We start from the raw sequence: 22677 nt of genomic DNA on the forward strand, positions 1-22677 counted from the left end.
ACTCTTTTGCATTTTTGGTCAAACTGACTAAACCATTTTATATAATTGTCAGTTACTTTCTACCTCTTTGAACATAAAAAAATAAAATAAAATAAAATCCAAACTCCTGTGGAAGTCCCTGTCCTCACTTGTACCTTACCATCTCAGTTGCACCTGCTTTTTGCTTAACCATACAGTAAACTTTGTCCCATTGTACCATTGGCTTTCAACATTTCAGTCATGTAAAACAGCCTTCACTAATCTATTATCTTTGAATTTATATATACATCAATATTGATTAGAGATTGTTATGAAATATACTCCCAACATTGGGAAGGTGAAGACACGTATTTCTGGAGTGACCACTAGCCAGTCAGCTTAGCCTACTTCACTAATCCCCAGACCAATGAGAGACTGACTTTCATAAGACAAGGTGGACAGTCCATAAAAAATGACAGATGCTGTTGACCTCTGGCCTCCATGTGCACATGCATGTGCAAACACAAGTGGCAAATGATACCCCTTCAGACACCTCTACATTCATACCTACGAAAGAATGAATGCTGATCTTAACTGCATTCAGTGCAAAATTGCCCCTAATATTTCTCCATCATAGTAATGTCCTTTTATTCAACATGATCATTTTTCTCTCTTCAAAATTGTTTTATTTGTTATTTTGTTTGATTTAAGTTAGTTTCCCCTACTCCTCATCCCCTCACTAGATGGTGAGCCTTATGACACAGGAAATGTTGCCAGCCTTGTTTACTCCTGTGCCTCTAGTGCACACATCAGAGGACAGGGAAAGTTAGTTATCTGATGGACTCATTTAGTTAATTTATTCTTACAAGAGATTGGTTTTTTGTTTATATTTTTCTGTCAAGAACACTTGTGAAAAGACCCCAAACAAGTTTTTTGAAAATTAAAATTCATCATGTTCCTTCCCTGATGTGACTACCTTGAAGGCTTTACCAATGCACTGCAAATGCTGGGCTCTTAGTGTTATTTCCTTGCTCATTGTACTCCAGTGATCTTTCAGTTCACTGATATACCCAATTCCTCTTGCTGAAAGGGCTCTTCATGGTGTTCTCTGCACAGGAATCTAGACATGTAGCATGGATATTCTAATGTATTATAATGCTTGTCTGAGGGGGAGATTGAAATTTTATAAAAAGAAGTAAATCATAACATTTGTTGGCAATGACATAATCCCACTAATTTATAAATCTCAATCCCAAAGGGGATGGCTGATCAAAAAGCTGTTCAGCAGAAAGGAGGGGGGTAATTCTTTGAGGGAAAGGATGTATCTTGGTAATACTGTAAGTCTACAGTACAGGCATTCTTTTTTTTTTTTTTTCGGGGCTGGGGACTGAACCCAGGGCCTTGTGCTTCCTAAGCAAGTGCTCTACCACTGAGCTAAATCCCCAACCCCACTACAGGAATTCTTAATCTGGCTCTTACAGACTTGCTTTTGTGATTTTTAGTAGCCACTTTCCTTTTCTCTGTGACAGAAATCCTGACAGATAACTTATAGGAAGAAATGTGATTTTGACTTGTGGTTTCAATGGGATTCCAGTCCCTCCTAGAGTGAAGGAAAGGCAGAACAGATAGAAGAACTGTGTGCCAGTGCTATTCATACCTTAGTGGGCAGGCAGCAGAGCAGAGCGGGCCTGCCTCTAGGGAACTATGGCAACTGACCAGTCCCTATCCTCCAAAGGTACCAAAACCTTCAGATAACAAGATAAGAACCCATGGTGAAAAGCACAATCAATATTTATACTAAGAAACGAGAAACAAATATAAATATTAATGTGTTGTTGAAGACACAAGAAATCAAGATCAAAAACAAACTCTACAGGGCAAAGGAACAATATAACATGTCTTCCTAGTTGCTCAAAAAAGTAACTACTTTAATTGGTCAATTTAATCTACAAAGAAGATTGAATATACTAGCTGTATTCTAATGCTGTGAAGAGACATTATGACAAATACAACTCTGATAGAGGAAAGGATTTAATTTTGAGTGTGCAGGTTGAGGGCCTTAGTCCATTATCATCATGGCAAGAAGCATGGTAGCATGCAGGAAAATATGGAGCTAGGAAAATAGCTGAAGGATTTTTTTTTATTAAATTGGTTATTTCTTATTTACATTTATTTTTAGATTTTTTATCATATATTTCTTTATGTACATTTCAAAGGTTATTTCCCTTCCCAGTTTTCTGTCCATAAGCCCCCATTCCCTCCCCTCCCCATCCCCCATATGGGCATTCCCCCTATACATCCCCCTTACTTCCCTCCCCCATATTCCCCTGCACTGGGGTTCCAACCTTGGCAAGACCAAGGGCTTTCCCTTCCATTGGTGCCCCAACAAGGCTATTCTCTGCTACATATGCAGTTGGAGCCCTGGGTCAGTCCATGTTTAGTCTTTCAGTAGTGGTTTAGTCCCTGAAGCTCTGGGTGGTTGGCATTGTTGTTTTTATGGGGTTGCAAGCTCCTTCAACTCTTTCAATACTTCCTCTAATTCCCCCCAAGGGGGTCCTGTTCTCAGTTCGGTGGTTTGCTGCTAGCACTGGCCTCTGTATTGGATGTACTCTGGATGTGTCTCTCAGGAGAGATCTGTATCCAGTCCCTTTCCATGCAATTTTTAGCTTCATCAATCTTATCTAGTTCTGGTGGCTGTATATAAATGGACTACATGTGGGTCAGGCTCTGAATGGCCATTCCTTGAATCACTGCTCTAAACTTTGCTTCCATATCCCCTCCTGTGAATATTTTTTCCCCTTTTAAGAAGGAGTGGGAGCATCTGCATTTTGGTCATCCTTCTCTGGAGCTTCCTGTGGCTGTAGATTGCATCTTGGGTAATTTGAGCTTTTTGACTAATATCCACTTATCAATGTGTGGATACCAAATGTGATTTTCTGTGATTGAGTAACCTCACTCAGGATGATATTTTCTGGTTCCATCCATTTGCCTATGAATTTCATGTAAGTCATTGCTTTTGAAGATTAGTAGTACTCCATTGTGTAGATGCACTACATTTTTTAATCCATTCCTATTCCAATTTTCTAGACAGATATCAAGTACCACAGTTAAATCAGGAACAAATAAATCATCTAAATAACCCCATAACTCCTAAAGAAATAGAAGCAATTATTAAAAGTCTCCCAACCAAAAAGAGCCCACGCCCAGCTGGGTTCAGTGCAAAATTCTATCAGACCTTCACAGAAGGCCTCATACCAATACTGTCTAAACTGTTCCACAAAATTGAAACAGATAGAGCACTACCAAATTCATCCTATGGAGCCGCAATTACTCTTATACCAAAACCACACAAAGACGCAACAAAGAAAGAGAACGTCAGACCAATTTCCCCTATGAATATTGATACAAAAATACTCAATAAAATTCTTGCAAAAAGAATCCAAGAACACATCAAAACAATCATCCATCATGATCAAGTAGGCTTCATCCTGGGGATGCAGGGATGGTTTAATATACGGAAATCCATCAATGTAATCCACTATATAAACAAACTGAAAGATAAAAACCACATGGTCATTTCATTAGAGGCTGAGAAAGCATTTGAAAAAGTTCAACATCCTTTCATGATAAAAGTCCTGGAAAGATCAGAAATTCAAGGCCCATATCTAACAAAGTAAAACCAATATACAGCAAACCAGTAGCTAACATCAAACTAAATGGAGAGAAACTTGAAGCAATCCCACAAAAATCAGGGACTAGACAAGGCTGCCCAGTCTCTACGTACTTATTCAATATAGAACTCGAAGTCCTAGTCAGAGCAATCAGACAGCGAAAAGAGGTCAAAGGGATACAAATTGGAAGGGAAGAAATCAAAATATGGCTTTCTGCCATTATTGTTTTTATTGAAGACCAGTCTTACTCCATGGGATCTGATATGATTCATGGGATTATTTCTATCTTCCTGTATCTGTTGAGGCCTGTTTTGTGACTGATTATATGGTCAATTTTGGAAAAGGTTCCATGATGTTCTAAGAAGAAGTTATATCTTTTTATTTTAGGATGGAATGTTCTATAAACATCTACATTTCAAATGTTATTCCCTTTCCCAGTCTCCTGTCTGTCAGCCCCCTAACCCCTCCCTGCTTCTATATGGTTGTTCCCCTCCCCATCCATCCCCCATTACCCACCCCCCCCAACAATCCCTTACACTGGGGAAGGTTTTACATCCTGATCCTCAGACAAAATGTCAAGAGTCACTGGGCCTGACATAGGTATTTTGAACCCCAAAGTAACCCTCAGAGACACACCTCCAAGAAGGCCACAACTACTCCAATGGGGCCAAACCTCCTAATTGTTCTGATATTTCTCAAAGAGTTCACTACCTGAGAACTGTACTTGCAAATATATAAGTCTATGGTGGTGATTTTCATTAAAAACATCACAGTGAAGGATCATTTAGTTGAAGTACTGATGATCCTAAAAGTGAAAGTCTCAGTTAAATGTCAAGTTAAAATTAACTTTCAGTGATGTAAGAAATGGTTGCTGTTGGAGAACCTTGCTATTAAGGTAGCCATCTCCCCTGATCAGATTGCTTTTTGAGTTCTGCATAAATTGGGGAACACCTTTTCTCAGTGGTGCCTCCCTGTCTCTGCCTGTCTTTGACTGGAGAATGTCCCTGAATATGGATGCCTGGCCTTGTCTGGCCTTGTCTGAAAAATCACCTTGTTTAGAGCTCTCTGCAAGCCTCCATAACTTAGCAGACAGGTCCCACCACTCTGGCTTTCCACCCACCTAATAATCAGTGCTGTATTATAACCAATCAGCCCTTTGTACTGGTACCCCTAAAAATGCCCTTAACTCTAAAATAATAAATATTCCCTATCTCTGAAACAATTGATTTATCTTACTAAATTGGTTATGGATGCAGTATGCCAAAAGAGTGATGTGTGAGAGGTATGTTTTCTTTAGACAATTTACAAATATCAGCATAATTGACTAAAGTCTACCTGCTGTTTTTATATTCTACTCTGCAATTTTGAACAGTTTAGGGTTAAATTTTCTTTGTTCTTTGTTTAATCCATAAGTTTTATAATTCTAATAAGTGCAGAGTCAAAAGAGGAGAGCTTTGTTTGACAAAAGCTACTTGGAAATGCCTACATAATAAAAGGAATTTATCAACCCACTGGGAATGCTCTAATAGAGTAGATGTTATCATCACAAAATCAAATAGGTACAATATATAAAAAGCACAGAAAAATGCTAGCAATTTATAGATGTGGGATCTTTGATAAACCAGGAAAAGAATCTTTGACATAAAATGGTTTCCTTATATCTAAGCTATAAATTTAGTTTTTAATTTAACACACATATTTATACCATACTATTAAGAAGTAGTTTTCGTTTATGTTTAGATTAACTGTTATATTTAGACTACTTAGGTACTTATTCACTATATCTGTCTTTGAAAAACCCCATTATTGTTTGAGCCAGAATATCAATATTCTAGGTGTAAAAATGACTGATTTATTTCCAGGAGCTCTTGCATAGTCATATCCATGCACTAAGCTGACAGGTATCTTGTGATTGATGTTTTACTAATTCATTCTATATCTACACTTATGTTATACAGGTAACAAATACTGGGTGTTCAAAGACACAACTCTTCAACCTGGATACCCTCATGACTTGATTACCCTTGGAAATGGAATCCCCCCTCATGGTATTGATTCTGCCATATGGTGGGAAGATGTTGGCAAAACCTATTTCTTCAAAGGCGACCGGTCAGTATGTAGGTGGCATGTTAGCCGTAAACTAATGACTGGAAAATCAGGGTTCCTATTCAGAGATAGACATTCATAGTGAATGATGACATGTATATATATATATATATATATATATATATATATATATATATATACACAAAAGAGTTAGTGTGGCAGAAATATTGTCACAGTGTATTTTATATAACATATTTACAGTTAATTTAATTACTACATTTAATAATATAACTGCTGTTCTCACTGTCTTCACTGCCCTCACTGCTGCTCTCACTGCTCTCTCACTGTTGCTCTCACTGCTGTTCTCACTGCTTCTCTCACTGCCCTCACTGCCCTCACTGCTCTCTCACTGCTCCTTTCACTGCCCTCACTGCTGCTCTCACTGCTCTCTCCGTGTTGCTCTCACTGCTCTTCTCACTGCTGCTCTCATTGCCCTCACTGCCCTCACTGCTGCTCTCACTGCTCTCTCACTGCTCTTCTCACTGCCCTCACTGCCCTCACTGCCCTCACTGCTGCTCTCACTGCTCTCTCCCTGTTGCTCTCACTGCTACTCTCACTGCTCTCTCCCTGTTGCTCTCACTGCTGTTCTCACTGCTGCTCTCACTGCCCTCACTGCCCTCACTGCCCTCACTGCTGCTCTCACTGCTCTCTCACTGCTCCTCTCACTGCCCTCACTGCCCTCACTGCCCTCACTGCTGCTCTCACTGCTCCTCTCACTGCTGTTCTCACTGCTGCTCTCACTGCTCTCTCCCTGTTGCTCTCACTGCTGTTCTCACTGCTGCTCTCACTCTGCCCTCACTGCCCTCACTGCTGCTCTCACTGCTCTCTCCCTGTTGCTCTCACTGCTGTTCTCACTGCTGCTCTCACTGCCCTCACTGCCCTCACTGCTCTCTCACTGCTCCTCTCACTGCCCTCACTGCTGCTCTCACTGCTCTCTCCCTGTTGCTCTCACTGCTGTTCTCACTGCTGCTCTCACTGCCCTCACTGCCCTCACTGCTCTCTCACTGCTCCTTTCACTGCCCTCACTGCTGCTCTCACTGCTCTCTCCCTGTTGCTCTCACTGCTACTCTCACTGCTCTCTCCCTGTTGCTCTCCCTGCTGTTCTCACTGCTGCTCTCACTGCCATCACTGCCCTCACTGCTGCTCTCACTGCTCTCTCACTGCTCTTCTCACTGCCCTCACTGCCCTCACTGCTGCTCTCACTGCTCTCTCACTGCTGCTCTGTCTGCCTCTCCCACTGCCGCACTCAGTGTTGTTCTCACTACTCTCTCACTGCTCTCGTTGCTGCTCTCATAGCTTTTCCCAATGCTACCCTCTCATTTTTGCTGTTCCTCTAATCTCTAACCTGAAATATTAATTTTTCACAAAGGATTTACTTTCAAATGCTATAATATACAGATTTATAAAAGTTTTATGTGGTGTTCTCTTCATAGCTGTTACTAACTCTTCATTGTACATCTTCATTGATGAACTGGTTTGTTGATTATATTGTCACATATCTAAAAATTCAATGTTAATTAAACCTAGAGCTTGTGTGTTTTATTCAGGGTTATACCTCAGGACCATATTTACATTTATGTATAGATATGTATATCATTTTGGGTGACATCCTTATGAACTGTTAGTCTATTATATAGTTTAAGCACTTAGCATGATTATTAACTTTATCATATTGAATAGTCATTTTACCATCTGATGGATATGGAGAATAATACATTGAAGAAGACAGAGAATAATGTTTAGGTCAGTTGTTCTTCCAATGATTACAATCAGTAATTTATTTAAAAGTTAGTAACAGGTGCACAGGAAGTTACCATCATTTAATGAAAATACAAATGCATGCATGAGTGACTTTTTCACGCAGGTATTGTTGTGATTGTCCAATCTTAGGTATTGGAGATATAGTGAAGAAATGAAAACCATGGACCCTGGCTATCCCAAGCCCATCACCATCTGGAAAGGAATCCCTGAATCACCTCAGGGAGCTTTCGTCCACAAGGAAAATGGTACACAGTGCACACACTACTCAACTGCTATGTTTTCTGTTTTAATATCACCATTTAATGTTAAAACAAGTAATTTGAAAGTGCCATGCTAGTGATAGCTATTTACATTTAGTTTTGTTCTCCTTGGGAATTTACATTTAATTCACACCCTGAATGGTTTTAAATTTGATTTTTATTATTTCAATTCATTGGAAGGAAACATAAAAAGTAGTTTACTATTGAAGATTAAATACATTTTAGTAACCTGATATACTACTTACCGATTAAAATTCCTAAAAATACCATAATAACAAATGTATGTGGAACAGGATTTCTTCCCAAAGACACTGTCCTAAGTTTAGCCAATTACAATAGCACTTTCTGGTAATCATGTGTAACAGAAGACTCTCCTCAACACAATAGGTAGACCGAGTATATTGATATCATCATAAGAAACAACATAGAAGGCTTATACACTATGTTTATAATCATACAGCAAAGAAGACAGGACAATAAAATGTTTTCTCTCATTCACTCTTTCATTACTATCAAAATTTACTGTTAGAAATCTCCTAATAGTGAGTATATGTTAATTAATATATTTAAAACTAAATTACAGGTTTTATTGTTATTCTCAATTAGGTGAAATATCTCATTTCTATTATCTAAATATAAAATTTATTTTTTTCTTTTCACCCATGAAATGTCTTCCTGATGTCATATGAATGCTTACTATGTGCCAACTATTATACACAAATTTATTTAATTGTCTGGCTTCTTTAATCAGTACTCATCTGTGCTAAATAGCTTACTGCTGAACATAATTTAGACATATTTCTAAAACTTGATTCCAAACCATTTAACCACTCTTAAATGTGCTCTAATACACTCTCTAAAACAAAACAAAACAAAAACGTTAACAAATTTTCCACATTACATTGACATGATCAGTGACCTGTTGTATATTTCTAATTTCTCACTTGTTCCAAACTGAGGAAATGCTAAATATAGCTTCTTAAAGAGCTGTGTTATTAAGTGAGACTCTAGTAATTGTAATATTTCTGTTTCCTTTTTGTTGTTGCTGTTGTTATTGTTATTGCCTCTTTTCCTCTTCACTTTTATCCTGCCCTAAGTAACTATAGTAATCAAAATTCTATTCGCTCAGACCAACTAAATTGTGTGATTTCTTCTTAGCCATTATTCTTCAACTCTATTTCAAAAAGCTTGGAAGATTTTTAACACTCCTAAAACTATCGCAGAAAATTAAATTCTCCTTAAAAGTTATTCCTACATTCTATACAAATCAAATATTTTATTTATGTTTCCAGTTTTAGTTTACCTATATCCAAACTATTTTTCACGTTTGTGGTTCAGTGTGCAGCCCTGTGTTTACCTGTTAAAATAATTCTGTTTTTCGGTTCTGTTGATTAATTATCCACCTCACTATGCCCTGTTAAAATCTCCAAATACAACTCACACACGTATTTTACACAAATCAGTATATTCATTAGTATTTATTGGGTACAAATTAATTTTACCTAAGAAAAAATAAAAGAACAGAAAATAGATACAGTGCCTATGGCAATAATGTACCACTGAGGTAGACTGCCTCATTACTTTGTGAGGCCAAAACGATAAAAAAAAATGATCTCATAAGGTCTGAACTAATGAAAACAATATAAAGTACATTGCACTGCCATTGATTTCTCTCTTAAAAGTTTCCTCATAAGAAGCATAACACAGGAATCGAAGAGCACAGGTATTTTTTAGCGAGTGAACAGCTGAGGAAGTCATCAACTGATATTTAAGAAGTAAAGATGATAAACCTAAATTTTTACAGTCGATTAGTGCAGAATCAAAATTTGACAAATGTCTTGCAAAGATTTCAGACTTCCTCTTTTACACCTACTGACCAGCTTTTATTCTAACAAGTATAGTTGGTAAGTGTAAATTCTGTTTCCATGCTTAGGGTCTCCTGCTGTAATGTTTGAACTGTAGATGTGTTAGTATGGATGGGGCTTCTTCTGAACTTTGCCTTTTTGTCCATTACCTTATAGTAATTAGCGCTAAAAGTTAGAGATAAGGACACTTATAGACATGAGTTTGTCCTTTATAACCATTAGCAGTACTCTCACCTAGTTTGACTATCTAATTATAAACAATGATATTGTTCATCTCTGATCATCTCATAGTCTGTGATTTTATGGGTGGTCTGGATTTCTCATCCAAACTTGCTGGATAAGTACACCGTGTCTCACTAGACTGATCAAACACTAGTTCTCCCGCAAAAGAGTTTGAATCTCCTTTCATTTGACACGTTTCTACGCCTGAATAACTAAGTCTTCTTCAAAATTAAAAGCCAAAGCAGACTTTTACAAAACTAAACAAAATAATTTCCAATATAACATTACCAATAATGACCTATCTGGCCTATCTGATGTTCTTGAGATTGCGGAATTCTTTATCCAATGAGTGTCATCTATCTGTGCAGTGGCATTTAAGAAGCAAAGTCATATGTTTCACTTCCTGCTATGAACTGTTGCATAAGTCTGTCTGTGTTTGCCTCTTAACAGCTCTCAAAAAATATAACAAAAGTAATTCTTCTAAATAGTGGAAGAATTATAAATGTTATAAAACAGTGCTTTTCTCAATTTAACTCTCCCGTAATAATAGCATGCATTACCAATCATCATTTGAATCCTTGGGTTGTAGCACACCATTCAAAATAGACAACCTTCAAAATATATCTTTAAACTCCTATAGCATTTTTTTCTATTTTATTGTTGATTCTGTTTGACATAAAGCAAGAATCAAATCCATGGAACGTAATCACAGACTTGGGTATGTGTCTTAAGATGTTGGAAATCTTTCTAAGAAAATCAACAAGTTTATGTATGTTAAGAACTTAACACATCTATTATGTTGGATCACAGACCACTGAGGAATTTGAAACTTCTATCAATTCCTCATCAATTAAATAAAAGTATTTGAATATTAAGCCTAGAATTATAATACTTTTCTCTATTCCTAAAACATTTAATAGTAATTTTTAAAATTCTATAAGGTATATGTGGTACAATTTTAGAATAAAATTTATCAGCATATCTCTCTCTCTCTCTCTCTCTCTCTCTCTCTCTCACACACACACACACACACACACACACACACGCACACAAAACCAATTAATGGCGAAAAGACAAAGTAGGCATAACATATAGCTAGAAACAAGATTACTACACAACAGGTTATAAACACATTTGCTTGTTAAAATTCCCACATACCATCCACTTGTCAAGATTTCTTATTCAAAGCTAAAGGGGAACTTCTTATTTAGTAAGATGTTGAGCAAATGCTCAAGATTTGAATACATGAGAAACATTTTAATCGTGCATTGAACAACCTCCTCAGGGTCACCTTAAGGATAAACTAATAATCCAATTTTTCAAACAAACTGCATACTCTGATAAAGGTCATGATTCTAGTGTGAATTATATGATAGTACTCCCATAAGTCAGATAAAGAATGTGACCCCCTTTACAGTTTACAATAGCAATAATTAACTTATCACCACCCGAAGTTGTCTATAGGTAACATACATTTTATTCATTGTTTTGTTTGTTTGTTTAACATCAGAACATATGAGGCAGTTTGCTGCCATACATCAGCAGCCCAAACGTTTGGCAAACTGAGACCAAAAAGTTAATTGTCCTGGGTTTGAGGCCCATCTGCACTCTTTAGAGAATTCTAGGACAGCTTCAGAAAAGAAAAGGTGCATGGAGGAAGGAAAGAAGGGAGGGAGAGAGGGAGGGATAGAGGAAGGGAGGGAGGGAGGGAGGAAGGAAGGAAGGAAGGAAGGAAGGAAGGAAGGAAGGAAGGAAGGAAAGAAGGAAGGAAGAGAAAAAAGTCAATCCCTGGAAGGTTCATGAAGAGCCTTTGTAAGTCAGTTGAACCGGTGACTTTTTTTCCTTGGAAATTGAAAGGACTTAAGATATTAAGCTACATGTTTTGAGAAGTTGCCTATTTCATTATCATCTGTATGCATATACCTGGTCACCAATGAGTGGTACCTCTGTGTGTATGTTTTCTCTCCAGGCTTTACCTATTTCTACAAAGGAAAGGAGTATTGGAAATTCAACAACCAGATACTCAAAGTAGAACCTGGGTATCCAAGATCCATCCTCAAGGACTTTATGGGCTGTGATGGACCAACAGACCGAGATAAAGAAGGTCTCAGCCCACCAGATGATGTAGACATTGTCATCAAACTGGACAACACAGCCAGCACTGTGAAAGCCATAGCTATTGTCATTCCCTGCATCTTGGCCTTATGCCTCCTTGTATTGGTTTACACTGTGTTCCAGTTCAAGCGGAAAGGAACACCCCGCCACATACTGTACTGTAAACGCTCTATGCAAGAGTGGGTGTGATGTAGGGATTTCTTTTTTCTTTCTTTTCCGGGAGTTTGTGGTAACTTGAGATTCAAGACAAGAGCTGTTATGCTGTTTCCTAGCTAGGAGCAGGCTTGTGGCAGCTGATCGAGGCTGACCTTCCAAACCTAGATGGTTGCTGGTCCTGCACATGAGTGGAAATATATTCATGGAGAAGCTTCCATGATGCACAGTATCTGCCGTTCTTCAGTCCTCTGTCTTTCTTTGTCATTCAGTTCTAGGCCTTTCCTCTGCACGCTCAATGCCCAGTAAAATTTCAGGATTAACTGAAGAAGAGGAAATATAGAAGAAAAGTTTCTTCTTATTTTTTTTTTTAAAATACTTTTCCTTCTGAAATCTGAGCCCATTTCTGGGAAAGAGAAAGAAAGAAAGAGAGAGAGAGAGAGAGAGAGAGAGAGAGAGAGAGAGAGAGAGAGAGAGAGAAAGCAAATCAGAAAACCCATAGGTTTTTGCTTTAAAGCAAAAGAAGAGTTTAAAAACAACAAAATCCACAACTGAACTTTCAGAAAAGTGTGAAGATCCAAAACAGCTTTGTCTCCAAAGAAGATAGCTCTGTGACCACTATGGATAGTTTCCTGCGCATTGTCTTGTCAGGTGGGAGATCTGGAACATACATGCAGGACGCTAGACTGTTGGGACAGCCATTTTCCAACAAACAAGGGGCCAAAATATCTGCAATATAGTAACAGCCTTAATAATACATGCATTTTCATTTTCTACAGCTGTTCTCAACTATGTCCACAATGTATCATCACCTCCATACTCATAGCTGTATTCAAACAGGACCTTTTGGTTGTTTTGAAATGTTTCTGAACCCCCTCTTGCCTCCTGACACAGCATCATTGTGACATTCTTCCCAGTTGTGTTAGGCCTTTGTCCCAGGCCGTCCATTGGTCTGTCAGCAATACTCAGCGCAAAGCAGAGCGAGAAGCATTGTGTCTCTGAAGTAAAGAAAGTGATGGTCATATTATAAAGATATGTTCCTCTTTAATACATCGGTGTAACCCTTTGAGAACTATCAGACCAGCTTACAGAGTCAGGATGATCAGTCTTGCAATCTGGTCATTTGTAGAAGTGGCCAAAAGGGAAAGCCATCACATGTTCGAGAAGTTCAGACTTGTAAAGCATACCTTACAATCCCATGTAATTCTTTAATGACTGACAGTACTGCATAAATGCTTTTATAACAAACAACAGTGGTGTGACTTGCCAAAACTTTTCTGGCAAATAAAAAAGATATTTTGTTAACAATATCTCATGAGAGTGAAATTTTATTCGAATAATCGGTTAGAACAGTCTAAGCTTTTTCTTCTTCAGACACATTGATCTTTTTTTTTTAATTTAAAATCCATTGCATGAAAACTCAGTTTGCCATAAAATATGCTGTTCGCATTGCTTGGTTAAAACTGAATTAAAACGATGACTCTGAGTTGCATGAATATCATCGAATGCATTTCCTATTGCATGTCAGCCATAGTTCTCAAAGGGTTGGTGTGGCTTCTGGCGCTTAGCCATCTATTTGATCACTGACAGAGCCAAGAGACACCAAAGCATCCCATTGTTGAGTGTAATCTGTCCTAACAGCAGGATTGTCATCTTCATGTGACCTGCAGAGCAGGATCCTATCAATATTTTTTCCTAGAGAAAAGTCAGAAACTGACAGACCTCTTTATTGATGTTAGAAGCTGCTTCTTGAAGTGAATGGCTTGACAGCCACTGGGCTGTGAACTTATTAGAGATGGTCAGAAGGAAAGCACCCCATGAGTCAGACAATTGGCTTTGTGTGAAAGCCAGCTTTTGAGGGGATTAGCTTTTGAAACAATGAACAGCTTGCCTTGAACATGCTATTGATCTGTTGACTGTCATTAACAACAACTTAAACATTGTCTTCTGTGAAATTTTTTCCTGGAAGAGCCCTGTTCTGTGTATTTGCCCTTTGACCTTTAACTTGCAAACTGGCACAAACTGAAGGAAATCTGGTGTCACTTCTCCACTGGATTATTGTTATTCTCCAAAACCTAGTAAACAAGAGCTGTTTCCTTAGAGTGGAGAGAGAGTTTCGGTAGTGGATCTGCAGATGGCGCTTTGCTCTCTACATGCACACTCTGAATATGCCCTAGGTAGAGGTATTTTTTTTTAATTTTTTCTTTACTTTCAAGCTTATTTTCATCATTTTAGTAAAAATTATAAAAAAATAGGAAAAAAAAAACCTCCAATACTTGAATGGCCAGTATGGCTTTTATATAAAGCAGGAATTTTATACTAGTGAAAATTTCTTACTCATTTGCTAATAATACACATTTCCAGATGATTTTTAATGAGTGTAGGTATACATTCTTATTTGGAAATGGATAGTTTGGCTGCCTTGAATTTATATTTATACTCAACATAGCATGAAAGTTAGAATGCCTTTGGTTAAACTACATGTTTATGATTTGGTTGGGGAAAACATTTTTAATTATGGGTGGCATGCTGAAAAGCCTGGCAGAATGGTGTTTCCTACAATCTGAGCATATTTTGTAAAACTAAGAAAAAGAAACAGGAAAGAGAAATGGCTTCGTAATACCACGTTATGCAATGCATATTGTACATCAACAGAACATCCAAGATTTTGAATGTGAGGGTCAATAACACAGGGAGGGCAAGGATCAGCCCTATAGCTGTGCTTCAGTACTTCCTTTCTAGATGATGCGAATATTAGAGTTAGTTACGACAGAGCATGGAGGACTGTATACATAAGCCTGTTTATACAGTGTTTGCTTGTTAGAGGGTTTAATCCTTTCAGGACCTTGATGTCAAGAAAAAAAATAAAAAAAATGACTGGAAACGTTTTCTTTTTCTAATAATAGAAGTAAGTAACTGTAACCTTTTTGGGACATGTGCAAGTCATCAAGGAACTCCATCGACATGCATTGAACTTTTTTCTCTCTAAAATCAATAAGCAATTTATTGCCTCTTTACTCATCCATCACAATACCCTGATTCATCGCAAAACTGTAAGTACCTAAGGGCTAGAAAATCACCATAGCAATGGAAAGGGAGGAGTCTTTATTGTGCTTCGATTCTGGTAAATATCATGGATATGATTTGGGTTTTGTTGCCTTCACTGTGAGAAGTCTGTGTACTAAATATGGCTTCTGTGTCTACTATCTTGACTGTGGCCCCTATAAGGTCATAAGTGATATGACCTAAGTACAGTGTGATCAAAAGCATTGGGCTTCCTTTGTTCACTGTATGTCAGGCACTTCATTCACATGATGGCTGATTCTTCATAAGCTTGGGATTTGTATTAAAAGATGAGGCAACGCTATAGAAATCATGACAATGATGAGTTAACCTAGCACTTGAAAAAAAATAGCAATTAAATTTTTGAAAAAGAAGTTATCTGGATCAAGATCATAATGTCAGCTCAGTATCAGTGAAAACGGTCAACCAATCAAATGTTTTCTGTAACCTCTAAATGAGAAACATACAAAGCTCTGTCCTACTGTTTCCAAAACTGAAATGAAAACATATTTGTGTTCATAAAACAATTCAGATGTTTCATTAGGTTTATTACTTTAACGAATATGAAGACAACTGTAAACAAGGTAATGATTTTTACATAAAGTGATTTTCATGTTTACAACTTCAGGTAAATACTCTTTGTCTGTATATTTTTAATCAGGCTAAGTACTAAGAGAGATGATCAGTTCGAATTCTATAGAGCAGTTGTTCCATATCAGATCTGTAGAGATAGTTGTGATTTTAGGTAATTGTTAACTCATCTGAGAACAAAGTTTTCTGCAGAGATGGCTCTCACAGCAGGTGAAGACAGATGTCCTTTGCCATGGCAGGTTTACAGGGCTCAATCAGAAAACAATAGATGCTCCTGACAAATACAGCTTCTGTTACTAACCAGTTACCAGAGCTTTTCTAAATCACATATAATAAGTTACTTAGTAATGAATGCCAAGAGGCAATTGCTAAGTAATAAAAAAGTAGAGAGAAGTTTCCTGAAATAGGAAAACCTTATCGTTAGTACTCAAGCTGCCTAAAGTCTCTTTCATCCACACATAATTTGGCTCTTCAAAGACAGTACATTTAATTTTATTTCATTTCTGTGAGTTAATCAATTAGAATGCAGTGTAATTGCTAAGAACATTGCCCAGGTCTCCTGCTCAGTGTAATATCGGAATGAGGGTGTATATACTGGATTCTAGGAAGTGTAATGTAATATTCTCAAGTTCTCCATGTTGTGTTTCTATTCTAATACAGCACAAATTCAGACTCCTGTCATGTGGATCTTACAATTGAGTAACTCAATGTGCTATCTGAAGAGGAATAGAATAGATGTTATTACTTGAATAGATAAACAAAAGTCATGAAAATAATCATTTTCCTTTTTTAGGTACTTGGTATTTATTTCCCAAAACAAATAAAGGCAGTGATTTGCTGATAGTTTTGAATCTGTGAGATTATAGTATATAATTAAATAAGCCTGGGGATGGTGAAAAAATGTTTACAGTAATCACAGCCAAGTGTTTAATTTTTGATATCATAAGAACATATTCCAAGCTATCAAAGACACAACATACCATTTAAAACACAAGTGTGACATTCTGATGAACTATCACAAAGAACTATATATATTGTCTCCACTACTCTATGATACCAATGAAAACATCAAGTAACTTACTGGTATAATCTGACTATTCCTTTAAATGGCAGTTACCTCTACAATACTGATTTATAAGAAGCACATCAAACAAGTGCCAGGGGCTGGAAGTCTAAATGACAGTTTTTCTGTTGCCTGAGAAGTTTAAATGAGTCACTACTAATGGTTGAACATAGTATAATAAAGACACTAACATTCAAGGAGAATAACACACTATTGATATGAAAGCTACATTTTATAAGTAGAGCGGGCAGTGGAGAAGGCTAAAATAAATCTTCTGTAAAATATAAAGTCAAACTCTAGCACTCTGTAATATTACAACTGAAAGTTTTCTTCAGCGAGAATGAATATAATAGAGAAATTGTAACTTCAAGCTCCTCATGCCAGGAATGAGTACATAATTTATCAATGTATATACTTAGTCAGTGCCCATTAGATGTCACCTGTGTAAACACATATGATGATCATTCATTGACTCATAGACCCAAAATATTAAAAGTTAAAAGTTTTCATTCAGTAACCTCAGTCTGAAAGGTGTTAGAACCCTGTGAGAAAAAGCCATTTCCCTAGGATAGAAATTTACCTCAATAATCATATAAGACAAAACACTTGGCATAGTAGCTGAAGTTGCCTTAGTGTTCTAGTCTGATCTAATAGTAGAATCTGTCCATAATGTACCACTCACATTGTTTCTCGTGTCTTACTTTTGCTGTAAGTTTGACTTAATTTTGAAATATTTCTGGTCATATCAAGAACATCTAATTATCGATATCTTCTTCAACATGTCTACTCTGAAATATGATCCAACAGTATAGAAAGCCTAGAATGAATATGAACTTGACATAGTCACCGAAATTCAGAAAAAGAAATCTCTGGTGGTATTTCATAATTCCCTTCAATTATTTGGTAGGATCCAGAAGTAGCAGCTTTCATTGTTTAAGTACAGCCATTGACTGGTAACAGAACATGGCATGCATCATTTCTTTAAAATAAACTAGTATTTGTACTAAGTCATGATAGAAGTGTATGAGAAGTTTACTGATGTAACAAAAGCATCACAGACATTTGTAATGAATGCTTTGTAAGGGAAATGGGGCAAAATCGATAACTTGTGATCAGTACATCATAAGCATAAATATGAAGGACATTTGTATATGGACAGATCTGAGGTTCTATGTCTTTCAACTAAAAAAGAAGTATGTCTTTTATGATATAAGAATTTTTCTTATACAAACATGGAAGGAATTTTCTTCAAATATGAGGTCTATGTGTCCTTTTATGGAAAGGCACACTGGGCCCTTCAGGAAAACACATCACAAGCTAGAGTGTTGGGCTGATTCACGTGACGTGCCCACGTGCTCTGTTACAGAGCTAGATTTGTATGCCTTTAAAAAAGGGAAGAAAATATGAAGTATAAATATAACTCTTTCTCATTAGGCCACTTGGCTTCAAAGTAAGATATCACAAGCATTTTCCCCCCACTGAGGAAATGGAAAGATTGAATGGTGAGAAAAAATAAAAGAAAAAAAAACACAAAAACGTTTTGGCCAACAAAGACATTTCTAGTTTCTTTCACCTGTTTTGCTTATTAGAAGAAGATTGCATATGGACTTCTTTGTAGCAGTTGATAGGTAGCTAGATTGGGTCCCAGGAATAATATCATAGTACTTTTAACATGGGCATTTTTGGATTTGCCTCAAATAGTATGAAGTTTGGTGAGGTGTGACAAGGAAGGATGCTTTTCCCTAGGATTGGCTCTGGTGCTGCTTGTATTTGGCATCTTTTATATGAATGTCCGTTGCTTTGTTGGCCTGTCTTGCCAGTATACTGATGAATAAAGCCTTGTGTGCACTATCTATTTGAAGTCACTAGAATGCATGTTTTGTTTCCTGTCATGTGATATCAATTGTAGCTCATTCCCTTTCTATATACCCACAGCCTACTGGTTAGTATAAGACATACTTTAAATGAATGGTTTTGTTATTAATACGAGGAATACTTAATGTTAATGTTTTCCTTTCTTTTACTACACTGAGATATAAGAGGCTACTGTCTCTTCATTTCTTGCTCCTTATGTATTCCACTGCTTATGTAAAATTATGATTTTAGTTATGATAGTCATTTCCCTTTTTATATATGGTATGGAATCCATTATTCCTTTCTATACTCATAAATACTAATTTTTACAGTCAAATAAACATGGGTACTAATTGAGAGTAAGGGATTATCAGAATTTTCTGCCTCCTTTTTTAGATAATTTTTGATTACTTTCAATCACCAATTTCCACCCATAATTCTGCTAATGTTTAATAAGTCATATTTTCTTTCTCTTTTGAAAAACAGAATTTGGTAGCACTGTACAGTCTAGTTGGAAACCTGGAGAAATGTCTTTGTTTCTCAATATTTTCCATCATAAATTACATGGAAATTATAGTTTTTATCACATCCCAAACTCTGACATTGACTTATATTTTTATAGAGCTCTTCCCCTTAGAAAAATAGAATACTAAGTATAATTGCTGTTGTTTGTTGATAAGACAGCTACGAAAATTTATTTTGGGAAAATCTATCTAATATAAATATACAGTATGATAAATATTACAATATAGGGTTTAAGTACATCAGGAGAACATGAATGTCTAAAGCCTTGACTCTTTGGAATATTTCCCTTCTGGGGTATATTACATGTGTAAGAAAGAGATAGAGTAGAAGATTGGGGTTTATTACAGCAGTGGCTTCTCCTGCACTGGCTATGTCGCCATCAGCATTTCTCTTGTGGACCTCTATTTTCAGGGGCTTTAGAGACTTGGTCATAAAAATTGTTTCAAGTGTAAAAGTCTTGAACGACTCTTTTTTCCTTACATGTTATCTAATTTTAAACAAATATATTTTGGTTTTATATTATGGAAAGTAAATGGATGGAATTTGCTAGTTTAATTTTGTGCTAATATAAACTTTTAATAACCTTGATTTATAATAAAAATATAAAATATAATTAGTTCATAGTCTAATTTTTTAAATGAGTCAAATATTGTTGACATTGAGAAATTTGCTAGTTTGATCAGTGTGGTACTTATCTTCAAGATGTTTTAAGACTTGGATGCATGTTGTTATCTTTACTCCAACAAGAGAATCAGTGGATCACTATGACTGACAAAAAATATAGATACATGATATCTATATAAGCTATCTGCTAACATATATTTGGGACTATATAGTATATGTGATTATATATATATATATATATATATATATATATATATATATATATATAATCATTAAGGGAATGAAGCTCCTGTCAATTATCAAATAAATACCATATATTTTTTTAAGAATTGCACAAACATTTAACTTTCACCGTTCAAATGAGATACAAGCAATTGCAGAGGAAAGTTGTCCCCTGGGTAAACAAAACCCTTTTACATCTTCCTATGAAAACCATCTTTTGTTTATATAGTGTGGATATTTGGAATGAAAACACTAAAAGTAAACTGAGATTTATAAAATTACAATAGACTGAAGCAGAGAGAAAGGCCAGGAAATTAAGATATAGGACATTTTACCCATGGTTTCAATTAGAGAGTATGAATATGTAACCTTGAGTTTTTGAGTTGTTTACTTTGTACTCTACATTTTCTCATGAAGACTTTCATTACGTGTAGTTTTCCATGTGCAAGGCATGAAATGATCCATTTATTTTTCTTAGTGGATTTTATGGGTTGAATGTTATGGGTTTGCCCACACAAGATTACTTTTACTCCATATTAAATTTGGCATATATATTTTTCCTGATTGCTTCTACTGACAAACACAAAGCTTGTTTGTGTGCAAATAAAAGGCTAAATAAATGGTGCTAAAGTGTATTATGACTGTCAGATATAATCAGGCAAAATTTTGTGGTGCTTCAATTAATTTCTCATTGATTTTATTGACCAGTGTGTTGAACAGTGTTTATTCACAAACTGTGTTTTATTAGTAAAATTAAAGCTTCATAGCACATTGTTAACAAAGAGGTTGCCTAGATTATGTAATAGCTCACCAGGCTATTTTCTCCTTGACTCCTTATAATGATTCCTCATTAAAGGTCAAGGGTCATGCTATTAATCTCATTCTATAGATCAGTAACATGACTGAACATTTCTCACATGGTACTTATGTTTACAATGCTATAACCCTTTGACTGCTGCGGCAACCTTAACCATACAAATGTCACAATCTAGAATCATCAGCATGGTGTGTGCCATGGCAATCAAAGAGTTAAGGGCTGTGCAGTTATTTGTGTTGTATTTATTAATTTATATTTATTTCATTTCCATTCAAGAATGGGTTAGGGTGGGGCACTGTTTGTCTGCTGTAAGTGTCTTAACCTAGGGAAAGGTTAAATGGCTTTTTATACTGTTGCATCTTCTGTATTTACCATCAGTTCATTGTGTTGTAATTAAAAAATGTCAATAAATAAGAAAACCAAAAACTGGTTCATAGATATTGTGATTCTAGTCATGATTTGCTTTCATTTATGACCAGCACCTAGAGTATCATCAATAACATTAGTCGTTATTGTCTTTGTCTTCCTAGATAAGAAAAGCAAACCAACAATGAAGAAACAGCCAAGGAAAATGTTTAGGTGCTTGGGTAATTTAAAGAAATATTTCTTGTGTGTTTTCCCAAATTAGCAACTGTCTTTATCTAGCTCTATCAATTGGAAGACTGCTTAACACCGAACTATATGCAAACAATTGTGATCAAAGAGAGGATTCAAAAATACTCCTGCAGTAAATGTGGGCAGAAAACTTTCGGCAAGTTTTCATGAGCAGTGACATGGCTTTTTAATGATAAAAGTATGAAAATAACTTTTTGGAGAAGAAAGCATGATCTGATATTTAAAGTCATATGCCAATCCCGATTAGTTAAGTTCAATTAAAGGAATTATGTTTTATACCATGTCTGGTAGAATTTTATTTGCAGAACACTCCTTCACTGAAAATATCAGTAGTTGCATATAAAATATCACACAAATAAAAAAGAACTAAGCATTTTCTGTAAACCAGTTCTACATGTATCAGTAGTACCCAGATTCCAAAGGCCATCTGAATTTTACAAAGAATACCAACTGTTACTGGGAGCAAAGTAAAAATATTATATTCTCCCATCCAAAAATCTGTCTACTTATATGTCAATGAATTAATCATACATATACATACAAATACACACCAGACATAAAAGTAAGAAAGAGGCAGAGAGAGATGAGATCCAAAGATTGGTTTTGCCCTCTCAGTCCTTCACCTCCTGTTATTGAACTTGTAGTCATTTCCCAACATGACCAGCCTAATCTTCTCGTTTTAATCCACATGTAAATGAGGGTCCCAGAGACAAGTGAACTAACATGGTCATGGGAGATGTATTGCCTAATAAGATGAAAATGTTATGATAGACAGCTGTTTCTGTTATGTTGATGAACCTGTATTCTAACACAAATATAGAGAATATATCTCAGAGAGTATAGAGAGATGTCAAAAGTTTAAGTACAAGACCTGCAGATATAATTGTATCTGCATCCATTCAATACTGTAATACTATTTCTACTTGTGTGCCCAGTACCTGTTTGGAATGTGTACTCTTTCCTTTCCTAAGGTCCCCCTTTCCCTTAATACTCCTGGTTAAATCTATGCTAAAGACTCTTCTCAATAAACTCTAACTTTGCTCCATGCAGCGGCAGTAAGAAAAAGAGCTGCTGGGATTTGTAAGCACGCCAAAGGATGTGCAAGGTTTAGTGTAACACATTATATTTGTAGATAGTGTTTTAAAAGAACACAATTTTTAAAAATACAGTAATTGAAACTGTTAAGCCATCA

The 22677-nt window shown here is 36.3% G+C and overlaps 1 protein-coding gene across 2 annotated transcripts in view; it reads left to right on the forward strand.

Annotated features, from left to right (window-relative positions):
- The window catches only part of Mmp16 (matrix metallopeptidase 16), a 243988-nt gene extending 222680 nt beyond the window's left edge, over positions 1-21308 (forward strand). The window contains 3 exon segments of one of the 2 annotated variants that reach the window (NM_080776.3): positions 5588-5738; positions 7626-7741; positions 11813-21308. In NM_080776.3, coding sequence (NP_542954.2) covers positions 5588-5738; positions 7626-7741; positions 11813-12147 — 602 coding nt within the window. In that variant the 3' untranslated portion in view covers positions 12148-21308. 2 annotated transcript variants of the gene reach the window in all.
- The last annotated feature ends 1369 nt before the right edge of the window (positions 21309-22677 follow it).

This window comes from Rattus norvegicus, chromosome 5, assembly GCF_036323735.1.
Source record: "Rattus norvegicus strain BN/NHsdMcwi chromosome 5, GRCr8, whole genome shotgun sequence".
In the NCBI taxonomy this organism is placed as follows: domain Eukaryota; kingdom Metazoa; phylum Chordata; class Mammalia; order Rodentia; family Muridae; genus Rattus; species Rattus norvegicus.